The 13,090-nt window shown below is 39.1% G+C and overlaps 1 protein-coding gene across 2 annotated transcripts in view; it reads left to right on the top strand.

The window, feature by feature from the left end:
• The window catches only part of ubr5 (ubiquitin protein ligase E3 component n-recognin 5), a 54,145-nt gene that overhangs the window by 27,448 nt on the left and 13,607 nt on the right, over positions 1–13,090 (top strand). For both annotated transcript variants that reach the window (XM_082149214.1, XM_082149215.1), the window contains exons 28-40: positions 712–803; positions 1,042–1,188; positions 1,352–1,470; positions 5,723–5,849; positions 5,954–6,083; positions 6,941–7,101; positions 7,751–7,990; positions 8,823–8,946; positions 9,435–9,546; positions 10,195–10,326; positions 11,024–11,281; positions 12,045–12,313; positions 12,389–12,600. In XM_082149214.1, the coding sequence (XP_082005340.1) occupies positions 712–803; positions 1,042–1,188; positions 1,352–1,470; positions 5,723–5,849; positions 5,954–6,083; positions 6,941–7,101; positions 7,751–7,990; positions 8,823–8,946; positions 9,435–9,546; positions 10,195–10,326; positions 11,024–11,281; positions 12,045–12,313; positions 12,389–12,600 (2,123 nt within the window). The remainder of the gene's footprint in view (positions 1–711; positions 804–1,041; positions 1,189–1,351; positions 1,471–5,722; positions 5,850–5,953; positions 6,084–6,940; positions 7,102–7,750; positions 7,991–8,822; positions 8,947–9,434; positions 9,547–10,194; positions 10,327–11,023; positions 11,282–12,044; positions 12,314–12,388; positions 12,601–13,090) is intronic.

Consider the following 13,090-nt stretch of genomic DNA (forward strand, 5'->3'; position numbering starts at 1 on the left):
TGATTGAGTTATCAACATCGGAAATATAGCAAAGAATTTCATAAAAAAAATAAAAAAAATCATCATATACATTTATAATGCTATACTTGTGTTTATAGCAGCTTAGCAGTAAATTACAAAAAACGAATTCAACTAATTTCACACCGTTCTCTCTTCTGACCAATGTAATCAATTTATTTTGGGAAGTCGTGAAAATGCTGTCATGTATTTTTCTGTTGATATTGGAGCAAATGGGACTACACATTTTTTATTTGTTGTAGTTTTATATGACTGCTGCTGAGAACCATGGAAATGTGAAAAGGGTCAATGAGCAAAGCAAAGATATTCTAATCCACCAGTGTAATTAATCTAAATCAGTGGTTCTCAGCTAGTGGGTTGTGATGACGTTAAAATACAGGTTCATTTGCAGAAAGGATATACATGGTTTGTGTTTACCATGATGAGTTATGAATTACTGTCTGCTTAAACTCAACCATTGAAATTTAAGAAATGTTTAAAATGTATTTTCAAAGTTCTTTCAAAGTGTATGGTATTCATAAATATATGAATGCATGGTTTTTATGTATTTTTTTTAGCTAAATTTTTTAAAGATATTTTCAAATGTGTTTTTTTTACACTTAAAAAACAGTTGAGAAGCACTGATCTAAATGGCTTATAGAGTGGCACTGTGTGATTTAACATTGTGATTAACATTAACTTGTCTGTTTGCAGGACATCTTTGAGTGCAGAACTTGTGGCCTGCTGGAGTCACTCTGCTGCTGCACTGAATGCGCCAGGGTTTGCCACAAGGGTCATGATTGCAAGTGAGTGCAAAATTTACACTTTAATTTTCACCACATGCATCCTTCTGGAAGTAGGAAATTCTTGAATGCATTGAAACCAGTGTTATTGTCATCTAAAATGTATAATAATAATAATAGTAATACTAATTTGTTACATTTATATAGTACTTTTCTCGGCACTCAAAATACTGATGCGACGGCAGCAACATAGTTCGCTAGGCTTTAAAACAGTAATGCATGCTCCTTGTTTCTTCTCCAGACTGAAGAGAACATCTCCCACTGCATACTGTGACTGCTGGGAGAAGTGTAAATGCAAGACTCTTATCGCGGGCCAGAAAGCAGCTCGTTTGGATCTGCTCTACAGACTGCTGACCACCACTAATCTGGTCACCACTCCCAACAGCAGGTATGTTCACTAGGAAATATTGCACTATATGCTGTTTAAAAAGGAAAAGACCTTTTTTAGTCCAACTTTCTGTTGCCAAACCGTTTTATAGGATCATCGGGGCAACATCCAACCTACATTCTGTGTCATGAACTCTTTCTTCCTCTCTGTTTGTGTCTGATAGGGGGGAGCACATCTTGCTGTTTCTGGTGCAGACCGTTGCAAGGCAAAGTGTAGAACACTGCCAGTATCGACCACCTCGCATCCGAGAGGACAGGAACCGGAAGGCTGCCAGCGCTGAAGGTGTGTCTTTGAGTAGGGAAGTGACCTGGGACTGGATTGACAAAAGTCTTCTTAAAGTCGTCAAGTTAAATTTATTTAGGGCCTGTTTACACACCTGGTCACTTCATGTGTTTTTACTGATCGGATAGCTCTCTGATTTGTTAAAACGGTTCCATTTACACTTGGCCACATAAATGTGTCTCCGCAAAACTGATATAAATCCGGTTTTCAATTCCCACACCATATGCAAATTTAACGGAGTTCACGTCAACGAAAAGCAACAGATATGAGCTGCATTTTATTTATCATCAGCTAATTTCAAGATCAAAGACCGCAATAGGAGAAAGGGTGTCATCAGCACTGGTAAGATATAATTTAGTCTCACTACTTTGATAAAGATGATTGTGTGTTGAGCGTCTGCGAGTTTGCATGTCGGCTTGCTGAAGAGATACTCAGATACTCATCTGCGCCTGTGCGCGTTTCAGTAGCTCTGTCAAATCAGGCTATAACGTCATATAGCCTATAACACGCTCACTCGTTTAATTTTTTTTTTTACATTTTTGGAGGAGAAAAACTTACATGTGGTTTTCAACAACCAGATGCATTTACACATTTGGAATGTGTCGCAAACCAACTCCTGAAGTGGTTTGAGTGATTGAATTTAAATCCGTCTCGAAAGCGTTTCGCAGGGCATTTACACCTGGTCTTTTCACGATCGGATGGTTGTCCAGGGCTCTACACTTACTTTTTGAACAAGGAGCACTGGTGCGCCTAAATAAAAAAATTTAGGAGCACAGACAAATATTTGGGGGCACAGTCATTTTTGTTGTATAAGTTTATCATTATAGAGCATGGGAGCGAGCGGGGAGCGCGAGCGGGCGGATCTTGGACAGAGCGCAGAGCGGCAATTTCAAAAGGACGGAGCGTCGCCCTATTTCCCGCTCCGCTCACGCCACGCATCAGTCAAAAAATGCGCCATGAAGAAGAAAAAACATATATAAGCATAGCCTAAGTCGCACTGGACTATAATTCGCATTTATTTAGAAATTTATTTCACAAAAAAACAATGTTACAGATGGGACAGTTCTCCGTTACGGACGTGAGCGCTCTGACAGCGGCACTAAAAGACTGCTTTAAAACTTTCACTGAGACCTCAAACAGAAAGCACAAAGCCTGTCTTTAAATTTAATTTCGTTTTTTATTAATTGTATCTTAATTTTGATCAGTGTTTCATCAACCAATTGTCTGGATTTAATAAATAAGTAAATATATTAGAAAATAGATAATCACGACACGAAGGCGCCGGCGGGTGAACCTGGAGTTTGTCTCATAAATGAACCGAAACTCAGCGTATAGCCTACTTGCCTGACAGACCTGAGACATATATATAAAGCTTGAAATGTCTACTTTTAAACAGAACAATTAAAAACTAAAGAAAACAGATTGCTCTCTTATGTAATCCGTATTAAATGTGCATTTCTCTCTGGGGCGTTCAATACTGCGAAGATCGCGAGTCAGCATCTTTCCAGCCGACACAGACAAAAAAAATAAATGGTTTATTAGTAAACAATTAAAATGTCTCCTGCTATATTTTACGTTTTCATAATCATTAATTTTGCCGGTTCGTTGTGACAGCTTTTAGGTGCGTTATTGGCAGTGCCACCCTTAGGCCTACATGTTACATGAACGCATCAGCACCGAAAACATGGAGATTTTTTTCTTTTGGGGGCATTTTGTTTGTGTTCAGACTTTCTCAGTTGTCTTTAGGCGCGATGTTAGAGAACGCTGCTAATAAAGTTGCTAGTATGGCCTACACATATTGGATTCACGTTTATTATTATAGGCTATTTAAAAAAAATACCCCATTTTTTTATGCCGTTCGTATCATTTTATTTTGTTGTATTTATCCGCCACACCTTGGCCGGTCCGTGAAAATATTGTCTGATATTAAACCGGTCCGTGACGCAAAAAAGGTTGGGGACCGCTACAAGTGATATACATGTCGATTTTTTTCCTTTTTTGGAGCGAGCGGGGGGCGATTTGAGTGGAGCGCGAAGCAAACTGCGTTGAGCGCTGAGCGATAATGAGCGGAGCGGCCTGATGTAGCTTTGAGCGGGGGAGCGGAGGGGTGAACAGTTCCGTGAGCGATGAGCGGAGATTCTCACCGCTCCACTCCGCTCATATGCTCTGCTAGCTACTGAAGATTTAGGCCTAAATAACTGATCTCCCGGTAATATAGTGTCCTACTCTGCCCCTCCTCATGATGATGTATTTGCAGCTGTTGCAGCGCCGAAATATTTTTTCACGTTCGCACGCCGAAATATTTACTCGCATGTGCGAGTGAAATGGGCGCACTGTAGAGCCCTGTTGTCCGATCAAAGAAATCCATGAAGGAACTAGGTGTAAACAGGCCCTTATATGGTACTTTTCACAATACACATTGTTTCAAAGCAGCTTTACAGGAAATCATGATGTTAATGTTTATAATGTGTTAACATCTTCATTCCTTAAAGTCACATTTAGCAGATTAGAGCTGGGTGATAATATAGTTTACATCATATAGTTTAGATTAAGGAACATTCTTACAAACCTTTGAGGCTAATCTTAAGTGCATTTTTTTATTTTTTTATTCTAAGACAATGACAATGATCAACTCAATGGAAAAACACTTCAAAGGTCATATTTTTGGGCTGCCTGCAGATTAATGCAATCATAAGCACGCACACTATTTTTGTCATGACTGACTTGATGGGTGTTTAGCTCTCAGCGTCGTATTTTTAAATGCACCATTAATTTCACTTTTAAAAGAGCCTGTCTCAAGATGGAGCGATCCGTTAATTTTTGCACTTTTTGCATTCTTTTGTCTGTGTGCGCGCTTCTGGAGTGATCGTGTCCTATGTATGAGCGTCTCATTTGTGCTGAATGTTGCAGACAATTGTCATAGTTATCAAATTAAAAGTAAGGTCCCCAATTGAGTTAGTACTGAATTTTGAAGTCAGCATTCACACGTAAACATGACCAATAATTTTTTACATTTATAGATCACAGGTGTCACTTCAGAGTAAATATGTACAGGGGTTGGACAAACTGAAACACTGGTCAATGTTTTGTTGGAGGTTTCACTCACATCTATATGTGTGCGGCCTGGTGGCCAATCTCCATTTGTTGGCGTGCGTTTTGCTGGCTCATCTGTGACCAGGACAGGAAGTCTTTGTTGCGTATCGAGAGCTCTGGTATCCAGGGTAATGTTCTCATTAAACCACAGAGGACGAACAACATCCAACAGGAGTAACTGTCGACGCAAGAGGAAGCTTCTGACAGGGATGTCCAGGTACTGGACCAAAAAACATAAAACCACAGCTGCCCAACTCACTGCAGAATTAAATGCACCTCGACTCTCCTGTTTCCACCAAAGCTTTGACAGGAGCTCCAGAGTTCATGGTCGGGCTGCTACAGCCAAACCTTTGGTCATTCGTGCCAATGCCAAATGTTGGTTTCATTGGTGCCAACAGTGCAAATCTTGGGCTGTGGACAATGTGAAACATGTATTGTATTTCCCATATCTGTGTGAGTTACGGTGTGGAGAAGCCCCAAAGAGACTGAACACCCAGACTTCACGACGGTGGATCAGTGATGGTTTGAGCTGCAATATCATGGCATTCCCTACTGTGCTTGATAGACGTGTCACTGCCAAGGACTACCGAACCATTCTGGAGGACCATGTGCCGTGTATCAGCATGATAATGCACAAATACACACAGCAAGACTTGTGACAGAATGGTTTGATGAAGTTGAACATCTCCCATGGTCTGCACACTCACCAGATCTAAATATTTTTGAGGTGTTTTGGAGGAGCGAGTCAGAAAAATGTTTTCAGAAAACGTCCTACACCATACTAATAAATTGTGTTCTAAAACCAGACGTTTCAGTTTCATTGTCCAACTCCTGCATATGTACTGTCATGTTGTAATGCTAAATTACACAATTAATTAGAAACAACCCACTAAATTCATTAAACGTCTTGCCTTTGAGGATTTAAGACCTAGATTTGATCCTAACTTTAATAAATTATTTACAATGATTTTTAAGATTATTTTCAAGAATTTGAATTATTTCTTAACTTTTCCCACTGTGCATGAAAATAAAGAAATGCTCAAGATACTTTCTCAACTTTTCAAGTTTTTAACATGTCTTTGGTTTTGTTATTCACGATTCGTTGAGAAGGATTTGTTGTCTTTTGTGTTTTTTTTTTTAATGCGTCTCTGTCTTTCAGACTCTGATATGCCGGATCATGACCTGGAGCCTCCACGCTTTGCCCAGCTGGCTCTAGAGCGCGTGTTGCAGGACTGGAATGCGTTGAAGTCCATGATAATGTTTGGCTCTCAGGAAAACAAAGACCCGTAAGTAGAACATTTGAACTATCACCGCAGGCAAATTTCATTGGGCCCATTCAGATTTCATGAAATTTTTTTTTTTTTTTTTTGCTGCTGTTGTATCATTCTAGGCTAAGCGCCAGCAGCAGAATCGCTCACCTTTTACCGGAGGAGCAGATGTACCTGAACCAGCAGAGTGGCACCATCAGGCTGGACTGTTTCACACACTGCCTCATTGTCAAGTGTGCACCAGACATCACTGTGAGTGGAAGAAACAGCTGTTCTTCTTTCCATACCTGGAGAAGTCTCTGTTGTATATTTTTGAAGTTATGCTCTGCTCTAGTCAAGTCACCTTTATATATATAGCGCTTTTTAAAATTTAGATTTTCAAAGCAGCTTCACCGTAAAAAACAGAAAATAACAATAAATTACTTAAACTTCCTCAAATATGAGTCATTCTGCTGTAGAGAAACTGCAGAAGACAATAGTGTCATTATTCAGCTCAAGGTCAGTTCAGTGTTGAATCAGTTCAATAACTGTCAATGTTGTAAAGTTTGTCAATTATGAAACTAAAGTATTTCATCAGCTAATATTACTATTATGTAGAGCAAAGGCCAGTTCACATCAATGATGATAACTATAACAATAATGAAAAAGATATAGTTCTAAAAATCGTTCAAAATATAAAAGAAAAGCAAGAGTCCACACCACAATTAACTATAACGGCACAGAGAAACGATACCGTTGGAATCACTTTTTTAGAAAGAGTTCAAGCATTTAAAGTGGCAGGCGACAAAACTGCTGCAAACAGAAATATATCGTTCTAATATTGTTATTGTTGTATTTATCTTATCATTCTTGGTGTGAATGTGCCTTAAATCTTATCAGGCCATAGTGATTGCATGATTCTTTTTTAAATCAAATCATACCTTTTGAGTTTTCACAAACTGGTCCTAATTATTTATTAGAGTAGTGGAAAGGTCATGGAAAAATTGTGCAAAAACCTTATCTAATGCATAAAGGTTTGTTAGCCTGAATTTTCATGATGATGCATGTTTCTTGTGCCATATTGAGAGTTGTGCTAACTTTCTTCTCTTGTTGTTTTTGTTGTTCCCCAGTTTATTGACACTCTGTTAGGGACCCTGGTGAAGGAGCTACAGAATAAATACACCCCCGGCCGCAGGGAGGAGGCCATCAATGTCACACGGAGGTTCTTGCGCTCTGTGGCCCGAGTGTTTGTCATCCTCAGTGTGGAGATGGCGTCCTCCAAGAAGAAAAAGTATGACTTATTTACTGAACTTTGCTTTGTACTGTAGTCAGTCACACTGATGAAATCGAATGCTTTATGTAACAAAAATTTTTTTTTATCTGATGACCTTATCTTTAAAGTCAGTCGTTCACGCTTCATGTTTTTTGTTTTGTTTTTTTTCTATAAAATATACTGTATTATTATATTTGATACACATTTCTAAGGCCTCAAAATGATCAATATGATCTCAACTTTGCTTTGGAATATTAGGCTTCTGTCCCTTTAAGAACTGAACGGATCCAATATACTGGTACACAAGCCTTCTATTTCTCAGCTGTTTACATTCATTTAAGACATAACGGACTATGTTTACATGGATACTTGCCAAGGAGGCCATTTTTATATAATTTTGTGTAAATTAAAAGTGAAAGACTACTCCAGGCAGTCCTTATTGTCGAGCCCTGCTGTATTTTGTACAGGGTTCATTTTGTTTTGGCAAGTATTCGTTTATTTTACCCAAAGATAAACATTTGATTATGCATTAGACATTATACAGCTCAGTGCCTTCATGCAGTTAATGAATAAACCATCGGTTTGTTAGATCTGCCTTTTTCATGCTATAGCCTTTCTAAACAATAATCACACTGTTCACATTCTCTCTCCTGTGTCTTTCCTTCAGCAACTTCATCCCTCAGCCCATCGGGAAGTGCAGGCGTGTTTTCCAGGCGCTGTTGCCGTATGCAGTGGAAGAGCTCTGTAATGTGGCGGAGTCCCTGATTGTGCCGGTGCGCATGGGTATCGCTCGCCCTACAGCGCCCTTCACTCTGGCCAGTACCAGCATTGATGCTGTGCAGGGCAGTGAGGAGCTCTTCTCTGTGGAGCCGCTGCCACCACGTCCCTCCCCGGATCAGTCCAGCAGGTGGGTGACGCTTTAGTCTTTTTTTTCTTTTCTTTTCTTATAAAAAAATTGTTTTCATTTACTGAATCTATGAGTCTCCAATTTTAGAGCTATATCTTCTTTGGGGTTTCTCATTTACATGATTTTTACATGATGTTTCCAGTCATTAAAATTTATATTTCTAATAAGCTTGGCATAACTAGGAAAAAATGCATGTATGTATTGTTTATTTATATATATATATATATATATATATATATATATATATATATATATAAAAAAAAGTCCAAGATTATCCATACTACATCATTTTAATATCTGAATATCAAATATGATACTACATGCTTTTAGTAATGTTTGTTTGTACATCTCTCAATCATTATTGTATTGCATTGAATTATATTTTTTGCCCCCCTACAATTTTAACTTTTTGGGTGGACTATTCCAGTGGGTTTACACTCAAGCTATTGCAGTGAAATAAAAATTGTCATAATTTACTCGCACATGTCATTCCAAACCTGTATGACGTTCTTCTATGGAACACAAAATATATATTTTAGTTGGTAACTAAACTGTTTTGGTTCCCATTGACTTCCATTTTGTTGTTTGTCCATACAATGTAAGTCAATGAGAGCTGAAACTGTTTGGTTATCAACATTCTTCAAAATAGCTGCTTTTGTTTTCAGCAGAAGAAAGAAATGCATACAGGTTTGGAATGACATGCGTAAATGATGACAGAATTTAAAAATGTGGGTGGACTATTCCATTAAATTTACACTGACGCTTTTGCAAAGTATTCTAATGGATCTTTATCAAGTTGTCGTTAATGCTGATGTTATCTTGTGCTACTCAGCTCCAGTCAGTCAGCCTCCTCATACATCATCAGGAACCCTCAGCCCCGCCGCAGCAGCCAGTCCCAGACGGCCCGCGGACGTGACGAGGAGCAGGATGATATTGTTTCTGCTGATGTAGAAGAGGTGCGGTGCCCTACACTTGCATTTAGCACAACTGTCATTGGCCATTTTATTACCCTGGCCAATATGTTGGTTGATTTGTTTGTTTGTTTGCCTTAGTCAGCTTGAAACCGATTTTGCAATCATCTTTTTTCCCTATTGTGATGTATATCCAAGTAAAACTGTCTGGATCAAGAACAAATGTAGGGCGGGACTTGATTTTATCCATGGGGAATTGATTGGATGGTTGTGGTTTGCTATTGGTCAGTCTCATGTGAGTGACAGATTGCCCCGCCCTTGCCCATATAAACCCGCCATTAGAGAACAAATGTCACTGCAAGAGGGAGGGGAAGTTATTTTGATTAAAGATTATGAGGCACATGAATTTTTAAGAAGGAAGTGCACTGATAAATCATTCATAATAAATACTGCAATATTCCATAACAAAATAAGAATTTCATGGTGACTTTAAGCTTGTTCTCTAAATGCTACCTGGCTGTTCACCTGTTCAGGTCGAGGTGGTGGAGGGAGTTGCAGGTGAGGAGGATCACCATGATGACCAGGAGGAGCAGGGGGAGGAGAACGCAGAGGCCGAAGGACAACATGATGAGCATGATGAAGATGGTAAACACAAATCACAGAGATGTTGTAATTCATACCGTATAAAAGTTGTTCATCATAAAACGCTGAATCCAGAAAAAAAGTAACGCACAGAATTTGGGAAAAATACTATTCATGATTTCATGGGGCCCTAAATTAAAAGATTGTGAACAGAACACAGAAAACTGTTTATATTCATTTTTGAGGTCTAACAAACACGTGGAATGCTTTTCCTTTCCCAATAGTATAAAATTAATATTGTAACAAGGTTTATTTTGCTACGACAGCAATGTGGACAGATGGATGTACATCATCCTGCTTATTACATGGCTATTTGCACAAAATATTGAGTTGAAATATTTAATTGAATTGAATCTACAAATTCTCGGATAAGCGTCATTATACAGTGTCGCTGTTTCCAACGGATATTATAAATGACCTCAAAGTCGTAATAGACCAATCAGAGTTTTGTAGTTAATACTGATATCGAATATGGGAAAGAAAAAAAATCAGGATAATATTTCCCCCAGCCCTACATGTTGCTCTGCTTATATAGATAAATATAAATAACAAACACATGTGTTAGAAACACTGGCGCTGCTTGTTGTCTTTGTCTAGAAGCCAACAATTTCTTCTGTAAATGAGGCTGAAGTCACAATCTTTTTCTTGCAGGCAGTGACATGGAGCTGGATTTGTTGGCTGCTGCTGAGACTGAGAGTGACAGTGAGAGTAACCATAGCAACCAGGACAACGCAAGTGGGCGCAGAAGCGTTGTGACTGCCGCCACCGCTGGATCTGAAGCAGGTGCTTCAATTTGACAAATTTATGCAATTATGCCTCAAAATGGTCCCTTCTTTTTCTGCTTTCAACTAACCTTCCACATAACCTTCTGCGCGTGCAGTAGGCTATAATGGCTTCAAATATGATGCTATAAATGCATTTTGTTTAGAATTTTTCCATGTGGCCTCTTTAGAATTAAGGTTAGGGAGTTGAACATTCTATTTTGAACAGTTCTATCACTTCAGATGCCCTTGCGTATCTTTAGGCAGAAATTACAGACCAACTAGTTAGTGGCATAGCACACTCTCATTAGCATTTTTTTTAAAGGGACAATGTACATTATCATTATTATTATTATTATTTTTATTTATTTTTTATTTATTTTTATGTACTCAAGTTAGCCTATGCATCCAGTGTCATCAAATGGAATTGCAAAAATGACTTTTCAAACACTTTTTCAGTTAGTCAAGCAAACATATAGCCCCGCCCAAAATGCATGCTATTGGTTGAGCAAATGTTATGTCAGGCCCAGATGGGCCACTCAAACCAATTGCATTATTCTGTTTGATGTGACTGGTGTGGAAAATAAATCCTTCACTTATAAACCATAATGTAAATAAAAATTGGGCTAGATAAAAAGTTACATGCATTTCATAATATCGGTGATGCTGACTTTAGCATAACCTCCTACACTGAGAAATGTTCTGTCTTTTTCCTGAAGGTGCTAGCAGCGTTCCTGCTTTCTTCTCTGAGGACGACTCTCAGTCGAATGACTCCAGTGACTCGGACAGCAGCAGCAGTCAGAGTGACGATGTGGATCAGGAGACTTTCCTGTTGGATGAGCCTCTGGAGAGGACAACGGGCTCAGCACACGCCAACAGTGCGGCCCAGGCGCCGCGGTCCATGCAGTGGGCGGTTCGCACTACACCCAGCCAGCGCTCTGCTGGCGGCGCCCCATCCAGCTCATCTGCACCGGCTGGTTAGTATCTCCCACCGTTGTTCAGAGGAAAAAAACCCCCAGATGACTAGTCAAATTTTATTACATATAATGAAAAAATGGTAAATAAAATGTAATGTTTACTGACATTTAACAATAAGGTTTCACTTGGTAACATTAATTAACTGCATTAGTTTAACTAACCATGAACAATAGTTCTACAGCATTTATTATTCTTAGCAATGTTCATTTATTATTACTAATGTAAATTTTTTATATTTACTAATACATTATTATAATCAAAAGATTTATTTCTTAACATTAGTTGATGTACTAAATGATCAAATAATAAACTTTTTTTTTTTACTAAAAATGAATAAATGCTTTAAAAATAAATTGTTCATTGTTAGTGCATGACATCTTTTGCATTAACTAATGTTAACAAATGAGACCTTGTATGTTTATCACAAATATTATAAACAAGATAAAGTTGCACCATACAAGTTGCACGTCCTGTGACGTTGACACAAAGACTAATTCAAACCCCCAAAAAGGCAAACAGTAACTAGTTTTCTCCTACAATTAAAACTAATGGATGGAAACATTGTCTTTCATCATGTTCAACACGCATAACAATGTTAAAATCTCAGGAAATTTAGTTTAGGGATTCATGACCCTTTAATTACATTATTCAAGTTGCTTTGGAATATCACAATGTTCAGATGATAAAAAAAAGCTCCTTGTTTTCCAGAAAATATGGTAAGTAATTCAATGTTACTGACAATACTTCTAATGTGTCTTCCAGCGAGCTCCACTGGCCTCATCTACATTGACCCTTCAAACCTGCGACGGAGCAGCGCCATCAGCACCAGCGCAGCAGCCGCCGCCGCGGCCCTAGAGGCCAGTAACTCCAGCAGTTACCTGACGTCCGCCAGTAGCCTGGCTCGAGCTTACAGCATCGTCATCCGGCAGATCTCAGACCTCATGAGCCTCATACCCAAATACAACCACCTGGTCTACTCGCAGTACCCCGCTGCCGTCAAACTCACCTATCAGGACGCTGTCAATCTGCAGGTGAGTCGTTCGGTCCTTACCCGAGCAAACTCGGACTGCAACAAAGGAAAAATATAACACAACTTTGTTTTTCAGAACTTTGTGGAGGATAAGTTGATCCCCACCTGGAACTGGATGGTGTCGATCATGGATTCCACTGAAGCGCAGCTGCGGTACGGCTCAGCTCTGTCATCAGCCGGGGATCCTGGTCACCCCAGCCACCCGCTGCATGCTTCACAACACACAGGCCGAAGGGAGCGCATGACTGCACGAGAGGAGGCCAGTCTCCGAACTCTTGAAGGTCGAAGGTAAGACCCTTGAGCTATTGCAATTTAATTATTTCTGTCAAGTCAGCATGAAGTGAAAATTCACACATCTATTTTCTGTGGTTCGCTCGTCAAAAGCCCAGTAGGATTTTTCCATTTTGAAGATTATAAGCTCTGTGATGAACAAAACATGTATGAATAATAAATGTTCATGTTCATCATCATCATCATCGTCATTTTCACAAAAGAACACCACTTTTATGAATTTTGAAGCCTAAATACAATCAGCAGAAGTAAAAAGCTAAACGTAGGCTGTAAATAAACTGCATTAGTCACATGACTTCAACATCTTCACTAAGCTTCTGACTCTTTCAGTCTTTTAAAATCTCAGTTTTAGTCTGAATAGTTTGCAAGAGCATGATTTTTAAACACAACGAAGCTTTAAAAGCAACTTGGTCAGAGTAGATGAGCTTACCTGTTCAACTTTATGACGTTTAATGTTCCCAAAAACGTCTGTAGCCCATTTAGCCAC

This window comes from Leuciscus leuciscus (genome assembly GCF_965113295.1).
Source record: "Leuciscus leuciscus genome assembly, chromosome: 20".
NCBI classification, from domain to species: domain Eukaryota; kingdom Metazoa; phylum Chordata; class Actinopteri; order Cypriniformes; family Leuciscidae; genus Leuciscus; species Leuciscus leuciscus.